General features: G+C 42.7%; 1 protein-coding gene across 1 annotated transcript in view; it reads right to left on the bottom strand.

The window, feature by feature from the left end:
* Nucleotides 1-17,640, bottom strand: part of LOC143974309 (occludin-like) — a 99,463-nt gene extending 81,823 nt beyond the window's left edge. The window contains exons 1-3 of the mRNA XM_077475538.1: nt 17,479-17,640; nt 7,652-8,362; nt 7,385-7,546 (exon numbers count right to left, since the gene is read on the bottom strand). Coding sequence (XP_077331664.1) covers nt 7,385-7,546; nt 7,652-8,347 — 858 coding nt within the window. The 5' untranslated portion in view covers nt 8,348-8,362; nt 17,479-17,640. The remainder of the gene's footprint in view (nt 1-7,384; nt 7,547-7,651; nt 8,363-17,478) is intronic.
* Between the last annotated feature and the right edge of the window lie 1,102 nt (nt 17,641-18,742).

Consider the following 18,742-nt stretch of genomic DNA (forward strand, 5'->3'; position numbering starts at 1 on the left):
GCACCCTGCACCTCTAGACCCCTTTACATTACACAGCACCCTGCATCTCAGGACCCCTTTACATTACACAACCCCCTACACTTCAGGACCCCTTTACATTACACAACCCGCTGCACTTCAGGACCCCTTTACATTACACAACCCCCTGCACCTCAGGACCCCTTTACATTACACAACCCCCTACACTTCAGGACCCCTTTACATTACACAACCCGCTGCACTTCAGGACCCCTTTACATTACAACGCACCCTGAAGCCTTTGGGTTCACACTGGTGTCTTGGAGTTTGTCGCAGTGTTGGGGTATATGCAGTTTTTCTGCATATAATCCTAATTTTTAGCTGCAGTCCCACAGACGTCTATTAGCTGGGGTAATTTTACTTTGTTTTCTGAAAGATTCAGTATAGAGGACATTTGGTGCGCTTTCAGAAAATGCTGCAAAAATGTGTAACCTAATAGAAGTCTGTGGGACTGTAGTGAAAATTGAGGCAACTGAACCACAGCGCATCAGTGTGAACCCACCTGAGTCCTAGTTCACATATATGCGATGCGATGCAGGAATCGGTGAGATTCCAGTGCAGATTCCTGCATTGCATGTTGCTTGTTGGCTGTTTACACTGCCCTTTGCAAGCTGCCACGGGTATCAATGTAAAATTAATGACATCCCCCGATCGGTTTGCAAATTGCAGTGAGAATTGTGAAATGGTGCAAGAATCGGATTGCATAGGTGTGAACACCCATCCAATCCAATTCCAGTGCAACCAAAAAAAGGGTCCCTCACCATTTTGGTGCAAATGTGATTTCAGCCATACAGTTTGTATGGCTGAATTTGCATCGCACAGACATTGCATGTGATTTGCACAGCAATTCGGTGCGAATCACATGCAATGTCTATGAACACAGTAGTGTAAACCCTGGTAAAGGAACATGATGGGGAGCATGATGGGAATATGATGGGGACATGATGGAAAGATACTGGAGGACAACAGAGGAAAGAGGGGGAGTGAATGAGATTTGGAAGAGAGAGGGCAGAGTCTGAACACAGGGACAGTACTGATAACTTACTTGGATGTTCTTCCTCACACTGTTTAAATGTCCCCACCCCCACATTCCTTTCAGAGCAGCTCAGCACACAGGCTGCACGGAGCATGGATGGGACACGCAGGGGAGAGAGGGGGCAGAGCTAAGGCAGACTCTTCCATCTCTGTGGAGGGGAGGGGGGGGGATTGTACTCACTCACTGGGCTGTTATAATTAAACAGAGAGTGAGAGCATTGTGACAATGGGTCAGTCTGCCTGAGGTCTCCCTGCTCAGCATGTCACATCGACTGCACTACCAAGCCTGTCCCACTCTCACTGTTTCATACAGGGGAGCTGCCTGACACCCCCCTAATGTGTGGCACCTGGGGCGGACCGCACCCCCCGCCCCCTAGTTAGTACGCCACTGCTGGTATGGACTTAAAGGGGAACCCCAACGCCGAAAAAAAATCGGCCACAGGTCCACATCAGACCCTTGTCCGAGCACGCTACCCGGCCGGCCAGGAAAGGGGGGGGCGAGCTAGCGCCCCCCCTCCTGAGCCGTACCAGGCCGCGTGCCCTCAACATGGGGGGTGCCTTGGGGAAGGGGGGGCCGCGCAGCCCCCCCACCCCAAAGCACCTTGTCCCCATGTTGATGAGGACAAGGGCCTCTTCCCGACAACCCTGGCCGTTGGTTGTCGGGGTCTTTGGGGGCGGGGGGCTTATCGGAATCCGGGAGCCCCCTTTAATAAGGGGGCCCCGGATACCGGCCCCCCACCCTATGTGAATGAGTATGGGGTACAATGTACCCCTACCCATTCACCTGTAAAATAAAGTACAAAAAAAACACAACACACAAGTGACGACAGAAGACCGGGCCACCGCCTGTAAAAGAGCTAGAAGAAGGCGCGGTGGCCCGGCATAAGAAACGAAGAGGGGGACAAGACCCCCGAAGTCGGAAGAAGAGGCCGGCGGCGAGGAAGAAAGCCGGGCTCCTCCGCTAGCAAAAGAGCTACAAGAAGATAGCGGAGGAGTCCGGCAAGAAGACCCCCGAAGACGGAAGACCCCCGGAGCTGTGCAATAAACTATTTTATCTTGTGTGTTGTGTTTTTTTTGTACTTTATTTTACAGGTGAATGGTTAGGGGTACATTGTACCCCATACTCATTCACATAGGGTGGGGGGCCGGTATCCAGGGGGCTCCCGGATTCGGATAAGCCCCCCGCCCGCAGACCCCGACAACCAATGGCCAGGGTTGTCGGGAAGAGGCCCTTGTCCTCATCATTATGGGGACAAGGTGCTTTGGGGTGGGGGGGCCGCGCGGCCCCCCTTCCCCAAGGCACCCCCCATGTTGAGGGCACACGGCCTGGTACGGCTCAGGAGGGGGGGGCGCTCGCTCGTCCCCCCCTTTCCTGGCCGGCCGGGTAGCGTGCTCGGACAAGGGTCTGATGTGGACCTGGGGGAACCCCCACTCCGATTTTTTTCGGCGTTGGGGTTCCCCTTTAAGTCCATACCAGGCGGCGGGGGCCCGCGATGTCTCCTTCGCGGGCCCCCGCCTACCTGGAGACGCGCTCGAAATGAGCGGACTTTCCTCCGCGTGTGTGGGCGAGTCCGTTCATTTCAAAAGTAGGGCGGATAGTACGGCGGACTTAGTACGCCGTATTAGTCCGCTGAAAAAGTGCCGTGTGTGGGCAAGTAGCCCGTCCGGAAAGTCCGACGGAATGTCTAGCGGGAAGTCCGCCAGACTAAGTCCGTCGGATAGACGGCTACATGTGTACGCGGCATTAGATTACATTTGTAGCTTGTTGGGAGTTCCTCGCCAACCGGGTTCCCCCTCGCCCCCCTTCCCCCTCCTTCTGATCCTTTCCCTTCTTATTCTCTTCTAACTACTTTCTCTACTTCCCTTTTCTTCTCTTGACTACCTATATTTTATCCTCTCTTCCTGTACCTCAGAACAAATACCAAACAAATGGAATCGGGGTGGTTCAGTCCTCATTCTGTGGTGTTTTTGTACTGTTTCATATCCAACAAAAGTAGACAAAGACTTTTTTGTGGACATGTCTGTTATTATATTGTTGAATGTGACGATGATACTTCATTTCATTGACCCAATTGTTGGGAATGTTTTATACTAAATATGTGGAATTGTTCACAATCGTTTTATGTTGATGATGTAATTAAGCTTTGCCTTTCCAGAGTTCCAAATAAAAATTATATTTGAAAAAAAAATTGCATTAGAAAAAAGGTTGTTGCCTATTTATTTGGTCTGAGTGAAAAGGTTATTCTCTTCATCCTGATAATAAAGGGTGAGATTAATTTGCTGCCCAGGCTCATATTAGGAAAAGTGTTAATGAGTCACTAAACAGAAACTGCTCGTATCTTTGAGTAAATATACACTCAGAAAAAGACTGGCAGTTAGAGCTCAGGATACATGACATTGTGTTACAACGCCTTTATCCAGGTAGCTTAATTTGCTATTGCATTAATATTTACATGTACAGTATATTACGTAAAAAAGGAAAGACTAAAACTGAAAAATTTTAACACAATTGCATAAACTTAAAAAAAACTAACAACATTATTGGGCTCATTAGCAAATACGTAAAACAGGAATGCTCTGGAAGATTCAGAATCCCCTAGCAACCGATAATTTGCAACTTGGGGATGCCTCCAATGCTGAGGTTGTTTCATAAGAATCCCTTTTATTTTGGGTGATGTAGTGCATAAAATAAGTATATTCGGCTCATACATAAAAGGTGTTCCAAAAAAAACAAAAAACTTTAAGGTTACCTATAGCAACATATGCAAACCCTTATTTCATTTTAAACTCTGTACTGACAGAAATTACAGCTGGAAGCTGACCATTTGCTATGGTTAAAAATAAATATTCTTTTTAACACACTTTTCTTAAAAAGGTCCCCTAGGTGGAATGTCATGTAATTCTGGCACTCTGCACAACCTCTGCCGCTGGTACTCTCCCTATACTGCTCTTCCTCTCTAGTTTCAGCATTTTCCTATTCTACTATTTTTTTCCTACCTCCTGCAACCCCTCCCCAAACTGCTCACCTTATCAGCCTCTGCAGTACCCCCTGTAGTGCATCTCTACTCTCCTTTCTCTCTGGTATCTAGCCAGGGTGTACAGTATGTGCAATGTGAGTTACAAGCCAAAGTGACTGCCAGCCAATGAAGGCATAATGGAAAACATCTAAAGCAGGGGTAGGCAACCTGGGGCCCTCCAAAACTTCATTTTTCATGAGGCATTGCAAGGCTGGCAGTTACAATTACTCCCAGAGGCATCATGGGACTTGTAGTTCTGCAACAGCTGGAGGGCCCCAGGTTGCCTACCCCTGAGCTAAAGCATGTCTCAGAGTCAGGACCCACAAAACTAAAGAAAGCTCCATCTTGGTCTTCTACTTCATTAAATGACAGAAGGTGGTGATGGGGGATTGGGGCATTTTATTGGGAATAGCCAAGTCATCTTGGTAAATGTGTCTCTTAATTATTGGAAGATTTTTGAGTTAATTGATGAATTATGGTTTGTTAGTAGCATAACTTTTTATGTCTTCTTATGAGTGTTATAATTTTACTATGAGATACATAAAGTGGTTGTAAAATTCTAAATTGTGTAACCATTTTTCCCTAACCATGCTAGCTAAGTATGTGATTTTATCTAAAGTGGTGTATTGTGCATGATACACTAAATGTAAACAGTAGGTTCATATGATGCAACCAGTGTTTGTTTTTTGGTATTGGTTGTTAAATAAGTACATTGTGCTGTAAATGTACTTAACATTATTGTGGAGCAAACAAATTTACTATTGAAGCAAATTTTTGTTCTGTACATAGTCAAATTGCATGCTATTTGAGAAAAAGAAATCTGTTGCAATCTTTGCACACCAGAAATGCAGCATTCATACATTGCTGCAGTTGTCCTCTGACCTATTACTGCCATTTCACTGCTAGTATTCTGACACCTAATTGCTTCACCATCACTATACCCACAACATTGTCACTCTGTGCAAGTTTATGTACTAAAAGAAAACCTATGTATTTCTATGTACAGTACATGTCTTTCTTTCACTTCACTTCATCTGACTTGATGGACTATAGGAGGAGGAAGAGGACGTCTAAATATTTCCCCTTCCCCGACCCCAACTCTCCCTTGTGTGTTTTTGCCCTTTCAATAAAGCTTCGGGCCTGTGAACTCTCTTTACCCTCCCCTATCCCTCTTCCCTACCGCCCATTACACCCGTTGCTTATTGATTTGAATTGAATTAAGTTTTGCATGCTTTGATTTCAGTCTTTGTAATGTGTCTCGGTAATGCTTTCTGGGGAAAGCGGTATCTTGCATGACATGGTGCTTCAAGGGAACTTTTTCTCTGCACAATCAAATCCAAAAACACAGAAATTTGCTCATTTGCAGAATTGTCGCTGTCATTAGATTTAGTGTTTGATGACGAATTTCCCCACAAATCGCTATCGCTCAATTGTGCAAGTGATTCTAATTTATTATCGCTGTTTTCTAGCTGGTCTAAAATCACTTTTGACATAAAGGGACACGTTTTGGTTGCTGTGGAAATCTCCAAATTCCAGGCAGAAAAAACAGTATTTATAATATAAAAGTGCATGCAGGGCACTGGACAGACCACTAGAGACAAAGGGGATGTGTATTTTTTTTATACAGTACTGTAATCTGTAAGATTACAGTACTGTATGTGTATTGTGTATTTTTACTTTTTTGAATTTGGAGCCGATCTCCGCTCCCATGCGTCGTAACGTCGCAGGGAACGGAGCTCGGCAGCACTCGGGCACTTTGTGAATTGAGTGGAGCACAGCTCACACACACAGTGGGGGGACATCGCTGGATCCAGGGGACAAGGTAAGTAAGTCTCTCTGTAACCAGAAATGCGATCCCGAGTCTGGCTCAGGGTTACCGCTCGTGGTACTGAAATCCCAGCCCGAGCCAGACTCGGGATTACCGCCAGGGAGGTTAACTGAAAAGATGAGGAACCCTTTGCTGAAGAATTGTATGCATAGCACATACATTGACAGATTGATCTCCCATAGGACTAGTGGAGATCTCTGTGTTACCAGCTGGATCCGTGAGTAACCACCACTGATTAAAATGAAATGCTTATGGGAGTTTACCTGCACACTGTGGGAAACCCAGTATGTGGTTACATTGAATATGCCTGTGGATAAATCTGTAGCTTTGAAATAATACCATTTGCAATTGCAGTATCTAGGGACTTATACAATCTTTCTGGTACGTGGATATATATCTCCTTCACCATTGCACTTTAACATCAGGAGGAGAACTATGGGGATTCATTGATTTTTGGAGAATTAATACACCTGTCCATGAGAGAGTTATTTTACAGTTTTTTGGATTAACATTTTTCTTTCATTCCAACAACTCATGTCTTTGATCTAGCCCCACTGACTGACTGACTAGTTATATATACTAGCTATATGAGTATATCAGAATAGTATGGATTGTGCATCATTCCATTGTGGAACAGTGTGATTAATATCTGTGTTTTCGGAAACACGCTATTCCCTTTAGGAATTATATGCTGCGTACTTGTTTACAGGTGGCTTGGGGGATTCTTATAGGTATTATAGGGGGTTCTTTTATTTAAGGGAGGGAGGGGTCTGTGGATTGCTGTATTTACCCATTTTTTCTCCTTAATCACGGGAGAAAATTATACATTGACATGGGTAGTCTGTTCTTATTGATGTAGGGAAGTATGGAACATTGGGGAGTTGTCACGGCCTCTTTCTGTTCTATATACAGGGAATAAGCATGATTTTTTGCCTTGCTGTGATGTTTTGTATTTTGCTTTTAAGCAATAAATGATACTGTAGTTAACTCTTTAGGCTGGGTATATATCTCTTTATTTTTGATTGATGCAGGAGTGAAATACCATCAGGTGTTGTATAAGTGCAGCTAAAGTTGTATAAGTTTTTCAAGAGTTGGGCAAGAGTTGGGCAAGAGGAGCCAGAAAGTTAGCAGTCCTCAAGTTCTGTTCAAATTCAAGTTGTACAGTTCCAGAGTATCCCATGCTCCCAAACCCATCCACATTCATCATGCTCCAATAAAACCCACAAAACAAACCCCTAGATTGATTCGTGAGCCAGCAAAAGACTGCCAAAAATAATGTGTGCCTGGCTGTATGTGTGCTGAGGACCAAACTACCAGCAGCTCTTTAGGGGTGTGCTGCATACATATATATGTATATATACTGTAGATTTAAGATCTAAAGGCACAACTACCATTATGAACTTCTCTTAGCAGATAACAAAGTAAATTTAGTTTTTATAGATCAGTAAGAAGTAGGGTTTTATCAATAATTTAATTTAGCCCTTACCCATTCCTCCACATTAGGACCCTCTTGATAGGGCTCAAAGGGTTTCTCCCAGTAAATATTAGGCTCTCCGTAACGCCATATCTTTTTTCGTGTCTTCTGCGCGAAGAAGGATGTGACACAGAGCAGAATGACCACAATAAAGCCACACACTATAGCAATAGCCTAGGAAAAACACATAGGAGTGACTGCAGTGGTTAATATGCTGATATCATGTTAGAAAAAACAAATGCAACTTTTTTCTTTTAATAGTAAATAACATGAGCTTACCTCCTGTGGATCCACCATGCAGTAGTGGTAAAGATACTGATTCATGATGCCTACTCCAGAAGCCGCAGGAGTGTAGAATTGGTTACATAATGCCATCATCTGACTATAATACAGGCCACCACTCATCTGGGCTCTTGGATTAACTCCAACAATGTACACGATGGTAGCAATAAGATCCAGGGTAGCCAAAACTGCACTTAGCACCAATATAATCATAAAGAACTTACGGGACCTTGTTCCACCGGATTTAGTTACACTTGCTATAAATAGTCCCAAGTTAGCTATACAAGTCAACACAGACATGGCCATCATAAAACCACTTGCTGCTTGAGGGTTGGTCATACCATAGCCATAACCATAGCCTCCCATGTATCCTCCATAACCATATCCACCATAGCCATATCCACCTAAGCCCCCCATGCCTCCCATGTATCCATAGTTATATTCCCAGGCCAATGTTGATGCCACACAGCCAAAAACAGCCAAACACAAAAATACAACAATGCCTTGAAGAATTCGGACAATGCCAGGTGGTGATTTCCACTTATAGAAGTGCTGTGGGGGGATGTCCTCTTGGTAAAATGAATCAGGATAAGCAGACTTCATTGGATAACCATAAGATCCATGGCTGTTCTGATGAAGGTACGTAGGTGGGCTGTAATCTGGCGGGCTGTCATAGCGCTTCTGGCTGTACATTTTGATATTAATCTCCTGTAAGGTTAAAGTAGAAATGGAAACAACATTTACTTGTGCAACCACCTAAATAAAATTTATCATTTTGCAGCTCTGCTATCTACATTCACAGCCACAAAGTTTCTTTCAGTGGTCTGCGCACTTTAACTGTTTGAGCCCAACAGAATTTATGTGTATGCAAACCCCCAACAATGATCTTCTCTTACCTGATCCCTAAATATGCCATTGAAAGCATTTTGTTATACAGTATCTGTTCAATAAGTGCAAAAAACTATTGGTCCTACCAGACATCCAGTGCTGTCCTCTGTCCTTTGCACTTTGCATTGTCATCAAACAACAATGTTATCAGCCCTCTCAGTGCACATTTAGGGACTACAGAGCACCTCTCCCATGATATGGTGATGAGGAAAGAGAGAGGTGTTCTGTAGTGGTAACACAGTCCCTGGCCTAGGTTAACAACACTACTAATCCAAAGATACAATACAGTTGGTGAGCGTTGTCTCCCTAGGACAGGAAGTGTGTTAGTGGCAGGATCACAGCAGAAAAAGGTAAGCTGCAATACAGGCATGCCCTACTTTTAAGTACTTAATGGGGCTTATTTACTAAAGCTGGAAAGTGCAAAATCAAGCTCACTTCTGCATAGAAACCACTGAGCTTCTAACCCCAGCTTGTTCAATTAACCTTTGGTAATAAAACCTGGAAGCTCATTGGATTCTATGTAGAAGTGAGCGTGATTTTGCACTTTCCAGCTTTAGTAAATAAACCCAATTGTGGGGTATGCCCGTATAGTATAATTTTTGTGATTTAGGTACACCTTAATTTTACATAATTCTAATTTGTGGTGAGATCTTCCTAGTCCAGACAAGCGAAAACAACTACAGTAGTTTGACAAGGAGAGCTGAAGTGAAGCTGAAAGGGTAAGTAAAGGAACCAAAGTGATGCTGAAAGGGGAAGTCAAGCTCTACCCCCCCAGATTTTTAGATTAAGGCTTACCTGTAGGTCCAAGAAATATCTCCTAAACCTATAGGGTTTAGGAGATATTTGTAGACAGTGGCGCGCAGGCGCACTGAGCATGGCATTTTCAACGACAGAGCTGCCGCGCGTGTTTGCTCCCATGCGCATGCACGGGAGTGACGTCATCGCGGCTTCGCCGAATGACAGCGGCAGAGCTCCGAGACCCCACTGAGAAGATGGATGCGCCGGACTACAGGGGACAGTGGTGACTTCGCTGGCTCCTGTGTCAGGTAAGTGACACATAATGGACTACTATGCGATGCATAGTAGTCCATTATGCTTTGCCTTTGCAGGGAATGAAAGAGGAAGTAAACCCATCAGGGTTTACTTTCTCTTTAAAGAGTAACTCCACTTTAGTTGAGAAAAAAAACAATCTCATCTGACTGGTCATTGTACATTTCAGGGATTTTTTTGTATGCTTTGTAGAGTATTCCTACTTTTTGCTGTTCATAAGTTTCCTCTGTGTTTGTTTGACCAGGTCCTTTGAAATCCTGATTCTGAAATAGCAGGGCCTGGTGTATTATAATCACCTGGTGCACGCTCAGTGTTCTGATAAAGAAAGTTGCAGAGTCTGCATCACTTTAGATATATTTAATACTTGGGAAGTATCTCACCAAGCTGAAATTCCTTTTGCGGAGGATGCCTAAATTTTGATTTATATCTTAGGGCAGACCCCTGGGAAAATCAGTGAGCCAATCATGCAGTGAATATACAGTTTATTTATTGTGTGTGAGATTGGAAAGTACTGGAAACTAGACCAATAAATGGCAATGGCTTCCCTCTAACCACTTTGCATATTATTTGATATACACTGTGATTCTGTACTCGCCAAATATGCTGCAGAAATCCCCTCCACTGAGTCTGGTTGCATTAATTTTAACTGTGGGCAGCTTCAGCCTGTTCACTTCCTGGATTTGCACCGACACACAGACACACCTCCAGCTCTGCAGCTCTCATAGACCCTCTTTTGACTCACCCCCCCTCCCTTCCTAGCAAACTCTCATGAGAGTGAGAGAGAGCTGTGCATGATGTCATAAGCCTAGGCTAATGACCAGACAAGAAACAGGAAGTGGACTGTATAAGGTATTTACTGGCAGGAAAAAAGGTTTTACTATCCAAAGTTAAAACAACAAGGGCAGAAGATTTAAAAGATGGAAAGTTGAAAAAAAATTACTGAAGTTCTGCTTTAATTTCACGATCTGGTTAAATTCCATCATATTTATGAAAATGCATCATGACAACTTTTTTTTTGGGTTGAACTAGATGGACTTGTGTCTTTTTTTCAACCTGACCAACTATGTAACTAAACTTTACTGATGAAAAACAGATGCTTTTTCATGTTTCTAGCTACAGGAAAATGAAAAGGAGAGTTTGATTGGATTGGTAGTTGTAGGTACCAACAATGGTCGTTATTGCAGCCACCTTTTATCATAAGGCCCAATGTTTCATCGATGCCCAGTTTACCCCAAGGATAAATAAATCTATCATAGTCTTGCTTCCTCTGTGTCATGTTCCCCTCCTTATCTTAATCTTGTGCCTTACTCCAAGTTATGCTTTCTATCACACCCTTTCTATTTGCTCTCTCTATCCCTATCGTTCATATTGTTCTTGGTTGTGGTTCATGTCTTATCGCAGTTTCTTTACTTCTTTTTCAGTTCAGCTTGTTGACTCATTCACATTTAATGTTTCTTCCTTTTTTTTTTTTCTGCTTTCCATTTTACCATACCTTAGCAGCCACTTACCCTATGTCATAGAAAATAAATGTTTGATACTCTCTTGTTAAATTTGATCCATTCTGGCCTTTCTGTTCTAAATAATTGATTAGCCTTTAGAATGCGAGATCTTAGACAGAGAGTACTAGCACTCTCCACAACAGATAAAATGATAGTAGAAAACAGAGGTCTCCACCTTTCGTCATCATTTGAAATATAAAAAAAAATGCACTTAAAACACTTCATTATTAAAAATGATCAATATTTTAACAGCAAATTCACAGAAAGTCACATCTGGCTTTTGAACCACTAGTTGAGGACATCTAATGTATTAACATACTTTCTAGCAGGTCAGATTGAAGTACAGGGAATCGGTGTTGCCTGTAACAATTGTACCAGAAAGAAAGCTTTTGACAGATTATTTGGGGTCATACACCTCCTTCATGCTTACTCCACTTCTGTAAAATACTTTTTTTTTAAGAGACGGTAGCAGCAGGTGTTAGCATCTATTGTACGCTGCTTTAAACCTGACAGGTCCAAAAAAAATAACTGACATTTTAAAATGAACCTTTACCCCGAGTACATGGAGAACCCTAAGGCAAGCAATATTTTTTTCCCATTAGGATGCTTGATAGCTTAGGGCAGGGATCTCCAAACTACAGCCCTCTAGCTGTTGCGGAACTACACATCCCATGAGGCATTGTAAAACTCTGACATTCACAGACATGACTAAGCATGATGGGAATTGTAGTTCCTTAACAACTGGAGGGCCGCAGTTTGGAGACCCCTGGTTTAGGGTAACAGCACACTAAATTCTTATACATTAAGGCTGGATAAAACAAATATGTTTTCTATATGAACCAGTGTGATTCTCACTATTACGGTGAGGGTAAAAAAGTATTTGATCCCCTGCTTATTTTGTATGTTTGCCCACTGACAAAAAAATGATCAGTCTATAATTTTAACGGTAGGTTTATTTTAACGGTGACAGACAGAATAACTACAAAAATATCCAGAAAAACACTTCAAAAAAGTTATACATTTATTTTAATTTTAATGAGTGAAATAAGCACCTTATCAATCAGCAAGATTTCTGGCTCTGAGGTTTCTTCTATACAGGTAACAAGCTGAGATTAGGAGCACTCTCTTAAAGGGAATACGCCTAATCTCAGCTTGTTACCTGTATAAAAGACACCTATCCACAGAAGCAATCAATCAGATTCCAATCTCTCCACCATGGTCAAGACAAAAGAGCTGTCCAAGGATGTCAGGGACAAGATTGTAGACCCACACAAGGCTTGAATAGGCTACAAGACCATGGCCAAGCAGCTTGTTGAGAGGGTGACAACAGTTGGTGTGATTATTCACAAATGGAAGAAACACAAAATAACTGTCAATCTCCCTCGATTTGGAGCTCCATGCAAGATCTCACCTTGCAGAGTTTCAATGATCATGAGAACGGTGAGCAATCATCCCAAAACTACACAGGAGAACCTTGTCAATGATCTCAAGGCAGCAGGGACCACAGTCACCAAGCAAACAATTAGTAACACACTACACCGTGAAGAACTGAAATCATGCAGCGCATGCAAGGTACCCATGCCCAAGAAAGCACATCTACGGGCCCAACTGAAGTTTGCTAATGAACATCTGAATGATTCAGAGGAGACCTGGGTGAAAGTGTTGTGGTCAGATGAGACCAAAATCAAGCTCTTTGGCATCAACTCAACTCTCTGTGTATGGAGGAGGAGGAATGCTGCCTATAACCCCAAGAACACCATCCCCACTGTCAAACATGGAGGAGGAAACATTATGCTTTGGGGTGTTCTTCTGCTAAGGGGACAGGAGAACTTCACTTCATCAAAGGGCCGATGGATGGGGCCATGCACCATCAAATTTTGGTTGAGAACCTCCTTCCCTTATCCAGGGTATTTAAAATGGGCCATGGATGGGGCTTCCAGCATGACAATGACCCAAAAAACACAACCAAGGCAACAAAGGAGTGGCTTGAGAAGAAACACATTAACCACCCTGGTGGTATGATTATGTCAGATTTGTGCATCTCAAAGCGGTACATTGTTTAGCATAGAAATTTGGCGTTTTATATTGAAGGCCTGTAATTCTTAGTAATAACACACTTAAATCTGCCCCCCAAAAAACAGTCTAGTAGACATCCTGGGTATGAGAAAGTTTTAAACACGAAATCATAAATTATAATATAATAAATAAGTATAAATAATTATAAAAAAATAATAATAAAATTAATTTCCTCACGATTCACTATTGCTCATTTCTGCAAGTGTTCTGATTTACTATCACATTTTTCTAGCTGGTCTAAAACCACTTTTGATGTAAAGGGACACTTTTTGGCTGCCATGGACAATCTCAAGTTTCCAGGCAGAAAGAACAGTATATATAATATAAAACTGCATGCAAGACACTGGACAAAGCATTAGAGACAAAAGGGATGTGAAATGATTTGATACAGTAATGTAATCTGTAAGATTACAGTGTACTGTATGTGTTATGTTTTGTGTACTTTTTGAATTTGCCACCGGGCTCTGCCCCCATGCGTTGTGACGCTCACAGGGAATGGAGCCCGACGCACAGAGCATCGGGCGGATGACAGAGCCCGCACACACAGCGGGGGGGACATTGCAGGATCCTGGTGACAAGGTAAGTAACCTGGACCAGGATTCTGCAATGTAATCCTGTGTGTAGCTCGGGGTTACCACTACTGGTACTGAAATTTAAGCTAACCCACACTCGGGATTACCGCCAGGGAGGTTAAGGTCCTGGAGTGGCCCGACCTGTCTCCAGATCTTAATTCTATAGAAAATATGTGGAGGGAGCAGGATGTTTGATTTACCAAACGTCAGCCTCAAAACCTTAATGACTTGGAGAAGTTCTGTAATGAGTAGTGGTACAAAATCCCTCCTGAGATGTGTGCAAACCTGGTGTCCAACTACAAGAAACGTCTGACCTCTGTGACTGCCAACAAGGGTTTTGCCACCAAGTACTAAGTCATGGTTTGCGAAGGGGTCAAATACTTATTTCACTCATTAACCACTTCCCGACCAGCGCACGACGATGTACGTCGACAGAATGGCACGGGCAGGCATATTGGCGTACATGTACGTCCAATATTCGATGCCGCCCTGCCATCGGGAGCGCGCCGCCGGCGGCGCGCTCCCGCGCTGGTCGGGACCCCCGTGAGTCCGGTCGCGGGACCCGCGGACTCGATCGCCGCGGGCATCCCCGCGATCGTCTCACGGAGCGGCCGAATGGAGGAAATGCTGTATAAACAACATTTTTCCATTCTGCCTAGCAACTAGTGACGCTGATCTCTGCTCCATGTGATTGGAGCAGAGATCAGTGTACACTAAATGAAAGCCCAACCCCCCCACAGTTAGTAACACACCCCTAGGAACACTTAACCCCTACACTGCCACCCACTGGTTAACCCTTTCACTGCCAGTGTCATTTACACAGGAATCACTGCATTTATATAGCAGTGATTACTGTATAAATGACAATGGTCCCAAAAATGTGTCAAAAATGTCCGATGGGTCCCCGACAATGTCGCAGTCACAATAAAAATCGCAGATCGCCGCCATTACTAGTAAAAAAAAAAATAATAAAAAATTATTAATAAAAATGCTATAAAACTATCCCTATTTTGTAAACGCTATAACTTTTGCGCAAACCAATCAATAATAGCTTATTGCGATTTTTTTTACCAAAAATATGTAGAAGAATACGTATCGGCCTAAATTGAGGGAAAAAAAAGTTTTTTTATATATTTTTGGGGAATATTTATTATAACAAAAAGTAAAAAATAATGCGTTTTTTTCAAAATTGTCGCTCTATTTTTGTTTATAGCGCAAAAAATAAAAACCGCAGGGGTGATCAAATACCACCAAAAGAAAGCTCTATTTGTGGGAAAAAAAGGACGTCAATTTTGTTTGGGAGCCACGTCGCACGACCGCGAAATTGTCAGTTAAAGCGACGCAGTGCCGAATCGCAAAAAGTGGTCTGGTCTTTGACCAGCAAATTGGTCCGGTCTGAAAGTGGTTAAAATGCAAATCAATTTATAACTTTTTTGAAATGCATTTTTCTGGATATTTTTGTTGTTATTCTATCTCTCACTGTTAAAATAAACCTGCCATTAAAATTATAGACGGATCATTTCATTGTCAGTGAGTAAACATACAAAATCAGCAGGGGATCAAATAATTTTTTCCCTCACTGTATATTGCTCTACCAGGGTAGAATATATCAAACGGTATCTAAATGATTGCTAAAAGCACCACTTCCCCATGCCTGCATTCCAACCATTTTTAATAATTAATTTATTTATTTTTAAATACATAGGATACTAAGGAATAGGTACAGAAGTGAAATAAATTATTGCAAAAAACATACTATTTACCTGGAAATTATGTTCTCCACCATGTCCTGGTACTCTGGTTTCCAATGACACTCCAATGACATGCTGGTAGGTTAAATCTGTAGTAAACCCGCTAATGTTTTTTTTTTTTTACCACCTGCAAAGCAAAGGCATAATGAGCTAGTATGCACCGCATACTAGCTCATTATGAAATACTTACCTTAGAACGAGGCCCCGACATCTGGCCCGATCCACGCCGAGGGAGCTGACATGCTCCCTCTGTGTTTCTTCCGGGCATCGCGGCTCCGGCGCTGTGAGTGGCCGGAGCCGCGATATCGTCACTCCTGCGCATGCGATTTCATCCCGGCCGGTCGGCCACTGTCGGATTTTCAGCCGAGAATCCCCCTTGTGCGCATGCGCCGCTGCAGTCAGTGGCGCATACCGAGGGGAATATCTCCTAAACCGTACAGGTTTAATAAGTTTCTGCCATCAAGGAGCTTACAGTAAAGGTCCCTCACATTCATACATACACATACTGGAGCCAAGTTAGACAGGAGATAATTAACCTACCAGCGTGTCTTGGGAGTATGAGAGTTAACCAGAGTACCCAGGGAAAACCCACATGCAAACTCCATGCAGGAACAGGGAGAACATGCAAACTCCATGCAGGCACAGGGAGAACATGCAAACCCCATGCAGGCACAGGGAGAGCATGTAAACTCTATGCAAGCACAGTTAGAACATGCAAATTCCGTATAGGTACTGCCATGGTTGGAATTCAAACCAACAACCAAAGTGCTAGGAGGAGGTGCTAACTCCAGGCAGTCGAACCGACAACCCTAAACTATTGAATTCATTCACTTATACCAGTTTACATATATCAACAGCAGTTCCTTCAAGCAGTCTGGTAAAATTTGGGGTCCATGGATGAGTCCTCTGCTTTCCAATTTTAGTAATTTATTTTGCTATCTTGTTCTCACTTTGGCTATTGATCTTGCTGTCGCTTCTGAAGGACAAATATTCATGAAATTATGTTGTTATGTATTATGCTTATTTATATATCATGAACGAATCTAAATCAGCATCTTAAATCGGGAGTAAACCCGCTGACTTTTTTTTTTTCTTTTTTTAAACATATAAAGGAAAAGGCATAATGAGCTAGTATGCACCACATACTAGCTGATTATAAAATACTTAGCTTAGAATGAAGCGCCGGCATCTCACTCGGTCCACGCCGAGGTAGCTGACATGTTCCCTCATGTCTTCCGGGTATCGCGGCTCCGGCGCTGTGAGTGGCCGGAGCCACGGTGTCGTGACTCCCGTGCATTTTCTTCCCGGCAGGGTCCGGCGTCTGCCGGACTTTCAGCTGAGAATCCCCTGTGCGCATGCACCACTGAAGTCAGCGGCTCACTGCGAGGGGAATATCTCCTAAACTGTACAGGTTTGGGAGATATTCTTTTTACCTACAGGTAAGCCTTATTATAGGCTTACCTGTAGGTGAAAGGCAAAAATTTGACTATACAACCTCTTTAAATAAATAATTTCATGAAATCAAATATTTTTAATTTTATTGCAGGGCGGTTATTATGGTTAGATGTAGAGTTGCATATGTTAATAAAAAGTTTAACAGACTTTGCAAGCATTCAGAAGTTACAGGAAATCCAAATCTTTACCATGCATTGCAATAACTATGTAATAAATATGTATTAATAGTCACTGGTCCCTGGATACTCCTCTACCCCCAAGGTGTCTCCGATTGGTGTCACAGCATTCCATACAAATGCTAGTATCAGGTCTTCTGATCTTTCCGATGTCAATAATCTACTTTCGCACTTTGTAGGTCATGTGCTTGTTTGTCTCATCTACCTCCCAGCTTTTATATGTGTGAGCACAACTTTTCATATATTCTTTGATGATCTAGTTTTTCTTGTCTTTGATATCTAGTATAAGCTATCATTTATCTATCCTGCATCCCTCCAATATGTTAAATCATTTCACTCCTTTATTCTAGCACTCACCTTCTTTCCTTGCTGTCCTTAGAATGTTAACAGGTGTGTGTATTGATTGTAGGCGTCCTGTGTATGGCAGCACCGTGTTCTTCACTTTTTCACCTCTTTGTTGTCTGGTAATGGCGCTCCTGGGATTAATGATTAGAATCCAGCTCTGCCCACATTCACACTGACAATCCTCCCCTCAGGGCTGGTCAGCAGTTGGAGAACTGCACAGTTCCCGGAGAACTAGTGCACAGCCAGGTCTGCTATTCATACACCTTTAACCGCTTCTTTCCCAGTCACTACAGAGTACACCCAGTTAGATAGGTAGGATAAAAGGTACTGGAACACTCATCTCATTAAGCTACAGTACAGTCGCTTTTGCAACATATAGATTCTTTAATAACCATTAATAAACATTTTACATAAAAGTTACATAGTACATTGTAAGTGAGATTGAAAAAAAAGTCCATCAACTCCAACATATGTGTGATTATATGTCAGTATTACATTGTATATCCCTGTATGTTGCAGTCGTTCGGGTGCTTATCTAAAAGTTTCTTGAAACTATCGATGCTCCCCACTGAGACCACCACCTGTGGAAGGGAATTCCACATCCTTGCAAGTACAAATTGAAATACAAGTACAAATTTTACAGTAAAAAAAAATATTTCATACACTAATGAAACGCAAACAGCACAAGGCAATACAATGTACAATAATGACAGGTTTAAAGCCCAATTCTAGGAGGATATAAATGGCACAAATTAGTCCTAGATTGTAAGCTCCATCGAGCAGGGCCCTCTGATTCCCTCCTGTATTGAATTGTATTGTAATTGTACTGTCTACCATAATGTTGTAAAGCTCTTCGTAAACTGTCGGCGCTATATAAATCCTGTATAATAATAATAATAATTACAGCTCTGTAATAATTAAAGAATATGTTACCACAACACTTCATATTCCTAATATGTGCCTGTTGTACCTTGCACTTGTATGAGAAAGTATCCTGTTCTCTTTGTATTGCTTCCTTTGGCCCCTTAATCTACATGTGGGCCGCTGGGCGCATGTATTCCAATGTTGTTGTTTTTATTTTGAAGCATGTATTAGATAGGCTTCAAAAATGGGTGGGCTGTGCCCCGAGCCCACCCAGTTGTGTGACAACAGCAAATGAATATTCACTACTGTCACACTGATTCTCCTCTTGGTCAATCAGGAAGCGGGTCCTGAGACCCACTTCCTGATTGGCCAAAAGGAGAAGCGATCCTATTGCCTGTGGAGGAGGGAGGAG

This window comes from Lithobates pipiens, unplaced genomic scaffold, assembly GCF_037356315.1.
Source record: "Lithobates pipiens isolate NorthernLeopardFrog02 unplaced genomic scaffold, aLitPip1_a1.2 Scaffold_13, whole genome shotgun sequence".
Taxonomy (NCBI): domain Eukaryota; kingdom Metazoa; phylum Chordata; class Amphibia; order Anura; family Ranidae; genus Lithobates; species Lithobates pipiens.